The 4,393-nt window shown below is 44.2% G+C and overlaps 1 protein-coding gene across 1 annotated transcript; it reads right to left on the bottom strand.

Moving 5' to 3' along the window:
• Window positions 1–1,834: 1,834 nt before the first annotated feature.
• LOC122030629 (protein CUP-SHAPED COTYLEDON 1-like) lies at window positions 1,835–3,357 on the bottom strand. The gene is made up of 4 exons (XM_042589843.1): window positions 3,266–3,357; window positions 2,917–3,107; window positions 2,530–2,813; window positions 1,835–2,458 (listed from the first exon to the last, which is right to left on the bottom strand). Exons 2-4 carry the CDS (start codon window positions 3,104–3,106, stop codon window positions 1,859–1,861), a joined length of 1,074 nt encoding a protein of 357 aa, XP_042445777.1. The 5' UTR covers window position 3,107; window positions 3,266–3,357; the 3' UTR covers window positions 1,835–1,858.
• Window positions 3,358–4,393: the final 1,036 nt, after the last annotated feature.

The following is a 4,393-nucleotide window of genomic DNA, read 5'->3' as shown; positions in this document are numbered from 1 at the left end:
GATGGACGCATGACATCTCTCGCATAATGGTCAGGGGTCAATTCTCAGGGAACTGACAACTTGCGATTTACCCCACCATGCGCTTAACACATGTATACCTATATTTACCTTCCTCTATATCTGTGGGATCGGTACTAAGGGTTGTTAAAGTAGCGGATCTACCTTTTTTTTTTAAAAAAAAAGGTTGGTCTTTTTATTCTCACAAGAAGAAGCAACTTTTCTCCGCTAAACTCTTCTTCTTCTCTGTCCGATGACTGATTTGAACATCTGAGGGATCATACTGATAAGCTAACCCAAACTCTAATCCGTATTACATATCAAGATACTTGGATATCATCTGACGGGAAGTCAATCTCACGTTTTAAAGAAGAGGAGCCCAAGTGAGCGAAAAAAACCATTAATTAGGATTATAATTTTTCCAAGTATATTGGTTTACCATCTTTGTTCACTCCATCTCGTATTTCAAACATTTGTGACTTGATCTTAAGTGGCATTTGATTTAGGGGTTTGAGAATAAGGGAATGAATTTATTCCTAAACCTTGTGTTTGGTTGATGAGAATGAAATTAAAATTTTAGAATGAAACCTAAAAGCATGGGTATTGATGAAACCAATCTCCTCACTTGGATTTTGATGGGAATGAGAATGAGAGTTAAGTTTTGGACGAAAATACCTTTAATATATTTGTTCAATTTTTCTTTCAAATCACTTCCTCTTTTTTTATTCTCTCTCTTCATACTTTCTCTCTCCCCATTCTATTATATACTTACTCTTTCATCATACTTTATCTTTCCTCAATCCCTTCCAACATATACTCTTTTTCCTCATTTCCTTTCATCACACTTTTCTCTTTATTATTTCCCATTACACTTTCTCACTCATCGCATTTTCTCTCTCCTCATCTACTCTTATTATACTTTCTCTCCCATCACACTCTCTTTGTCATTTTTTTCTCATCACAATCTCTCTTATCATGCTTTCTTTCTCATGCTTTCTCTCTCCTCAATCTCTCTCATTACATTCTCTTTTCTCATTTCTCACATCATACTCTCTCTTAATTCTCTCTCATCACACTTTTTCTTCACTCATCCTCTCTTATCATATTTTCTTTCTCATCACTGCACTATTTTTCCTCATCACATTTTCTCTCTCATCATATTTTTCTCTCTTTAATCTCTCGCATCACACATTTTTTTTTTTCATTTTCTTTCATCACATTTTCTCTTTTCATTTTCTCTTCTAATCCTTTCTCATTATGCTTTCCCATCAGACTCTCTTTTCTCATTTTCTCTCATCACATTTTTTTTTATTTTTTTCATTATATTTTCTTTCTCATCATACATTTTCTCTAATTATTCTGATAGAAAATATTCAATTAATTAAATATTATTTTAAAAAATAATATTAATGTTTTTATTCACCCCTATTCTATAATATTATAATTTCTATTTTCATTCTGATTTTCAGAAAACAATCAAACGCCACGTTAATGGTGTTATCTCGAATTCAAACCCTAAACTAAACAGCAAGAACGTTCAACCACCTTCCATCCACTGAATTTACCATCGCTGAAATGTTTTCTGCCAGAGTCAGTCCCGTACGCGGTTGAGTGCGACAGCCGTTCACCAGGACGAGGAAGCGTAAACCACACGCGTCCACTCCCACTGACTCTTCTCTTCGACCAGAATCACGTGGCCACATGACGCATGCATGGAGCCAAACAATTTCACAGATTACGTGGGGTTTTTAAAAGTCAACGAACCATTTCCAAAAGTAACATAGTCTATTCTCAGTGCTCGTAACACAATACGCTAATTCGAGACCGAGTCGCAGAAGACACACAACACATGGTCGATGATTTAGAAATTCCAAAGGGAGTCGAGCTCAGTGGAACCCATCGGAGGCATCGGGTGGACCCGTAATTCCCCACAGGTATCCGTCTTCCGGTCGACGTCGGATGGCCACCGGGCGCCCTCGCTCCTCCCACCAACACCCACGTCGGTCACCATTGTGGCAGCTGGAACAGCATATGCGAGCGGCGCTGACATCCCGGTGAAGAAGAAAGGCAGGTGGAGATTCTCTTGCAACGACCTAAGGCTCGGGAAGCTTACAGGCGCGGAAGACGGATGGCCGAAGATGGAAGGAGCTTGTGCAAAATTGACGCCAATGCCGGAAACGGCGGTAGAGGATACGGTGGAGAAGCAGGGCACGGGCGTCTCCCTCCCGGCGGCACTCTCAAAAGAGCAGCAGCTCTCGCGATCGGGCGCCTTGACTGCTACAGCCGGAGGCGGCAGTGGAGACGTGTCGAGACGCGGTGGCAAGGAAGACGACGATGCAGAACCGTAACCGCCGTTAACGGCGGAAGAATCGGAATAGTGTCCTCCGGCGAGGGCCAGGTGGGTTTTCTTCCCGCTCCCGGTTGCGCACTTCTGGAAGACGCGAGAAACCACCCACTCATCCTACGCTTGAGCAGATTCCAAATCAATATCGATCGTAACTTGACAATGAGAATAACAATTAGGAAGCTTGCCTTGGATGATCTAGACAAGAAGTGATAGGCAAACTTGCCGTCGAGCCTGTACTCATGCATCACCCAGTTGCTCTTCTCGCCCTTGGGAGCTCTCCCTCGGTAGAACACTAGCGTCTTCTTCATCCCCACCAGAGACATCGTCTTCGAGCTGTAGATTTCACGGTCCTTCCCCGTGGCCTTCCAGTACCCGGCGTCGGTCGCACGGTTCGTTCGCAGTCCAGTCGGATACTTGCGGTCTCGCAGACTGAAGAAATACCGCTCCTTCTCCCCCATCTTCGCCTTCTCTGCAAATGCAATCAACCAGTACCACAACCCTAGTTCATATCTTGATCTGACAAAATATATATAGAGAGAGAGAGACCAAAGGACTGGTCGATTTGATCGGACCAGGTAGCTCCCACGGCTCGCATTTGTTCAGGTCGATCTCGGCAATGGCGCGGCTGGTGAAGCTGCTGTCGAGAACTTTCTTGAGTAGGTAGTAGGTGATTAGCTCCTCGTCGGTGGGGTGGAACCGGAAGCCTGGCGGAAGCTGGGCTTCACTACTTTCATAGTGGTGGCTGTGGTTCTCCATTGCCATGCTGGATTGATGCAATACAAAGCCAAAGGTTGCATTTTTATTATTCCAGGATTCAAACCAAGCAAAATAAAGAGAGAACCAAAATGAATGCATCCACAGTAAACAACAGTAATCAGCTGGAAGACCTGAAAGAACACATGTTGAAGCAAGAAGAATTACCAGATGTACGAGGCAGGAACCGAGCAAGAAAACAAGGACTCCAGCTTTCTTCTCCTGGAACTTGCTCTCCTCCTCAGCTTATATGGTGAGAGATAGAGTGGGAAAAGGAAGTTGGAGCTCCTGTTATTTAATTGGGATTCGACAAATCAAAGCGTGTCAGGGTAGGGAGAGGTGGCAATAGCGGTAGCCACCGTAGCCTTGCAAGATATCTAATCCTGGACACTGGAGTGGAGAGTTCTTGTCTTTCTCTCGCTCCCTCCCTGCCTGCTCTGCTACGGAGCAGGGCTCCATATGATATCCCATTGAGCTCCAGCTCGAGCTCGAGCTCGAGCTCAGCTAGCTGGCTGAGGGAGATCGAGAGAGTGGATGGAGAATGCGTGCGTGCGTGTGAAATTGTCCTGGTATTTTTCTTTGTCAGGGAGAAAGAAAGAAACTGGGAGGGGAGCAGAAGGTAGAGAGAGATAAGAGAGAAGGCAGAGAGAGTGGAGGGATTTGAGGTGATCTCCCATCAGATAAAGCTGCCGCAAAATCTTAGTCTGTCAGAGAGAAGGAACAGTACTAGATTAAATAAATCATTAGGTAAATTCCATCACATCCTATAATCTGGCATTGCCAATGAATATTGAATCTCTTCGTCCAGGGCTGGGTTTGAAGGCAAGGACGAGGGCAGAGCGTCGAGTACTGAGAGGATTGCCAACGTAGGAAGCGCCTGATCTCGCATGCAATCCGTGGGACGTCACAAAGAGCGAAGCGGAGGGCCGGGGCCGGGGCCGGGGCCCGGGGATTCAATAATTGTTTTGATCGAAAACGATGGTATGGTGGCAGAGTTTGCTTCACCATTGCAATGTTGCAACGATTGTGAAAATTAATAGATTGCATGGGCATGGATTCTCGTAGACCTCACAGATTTGTCTTCTACTCTTTCTACCATTTTAATGGACTAAAATTCTCTTATGGCACGAGCTTAATCTGAGAAAAAAAACCTTTTTGCAAAGAGAAATAGAGAAGTCGCTTCAATGTATGAGAGATAAGACTGAAATGCAAAGAATCCATAACAAATTACTGAAATGGATGGGAATATGGTGCCTTTTGGGGGTGGGATATAATTTCTTTGCCGTCGGGAGCAGC

This window comes from Zingiber officinale, chromosome 1B, assembly GCF_018446385.1.
Source record: "Zingiber officinale cultivar Zhangliang chromosome 1B, Zo_v1.1, whole genome shotgun sequence".
NCBI lineage: Eukaryota > Viridiplantae > Streptophyta > Magnoliopsida > Zingiberales > Zingiberaceae > Zingiber > Zingiber officinale.
Note: the sequence above shows the minus strand (reverse complement) of the source record. Positions and strands in the feature narration are given on the sequence as shown.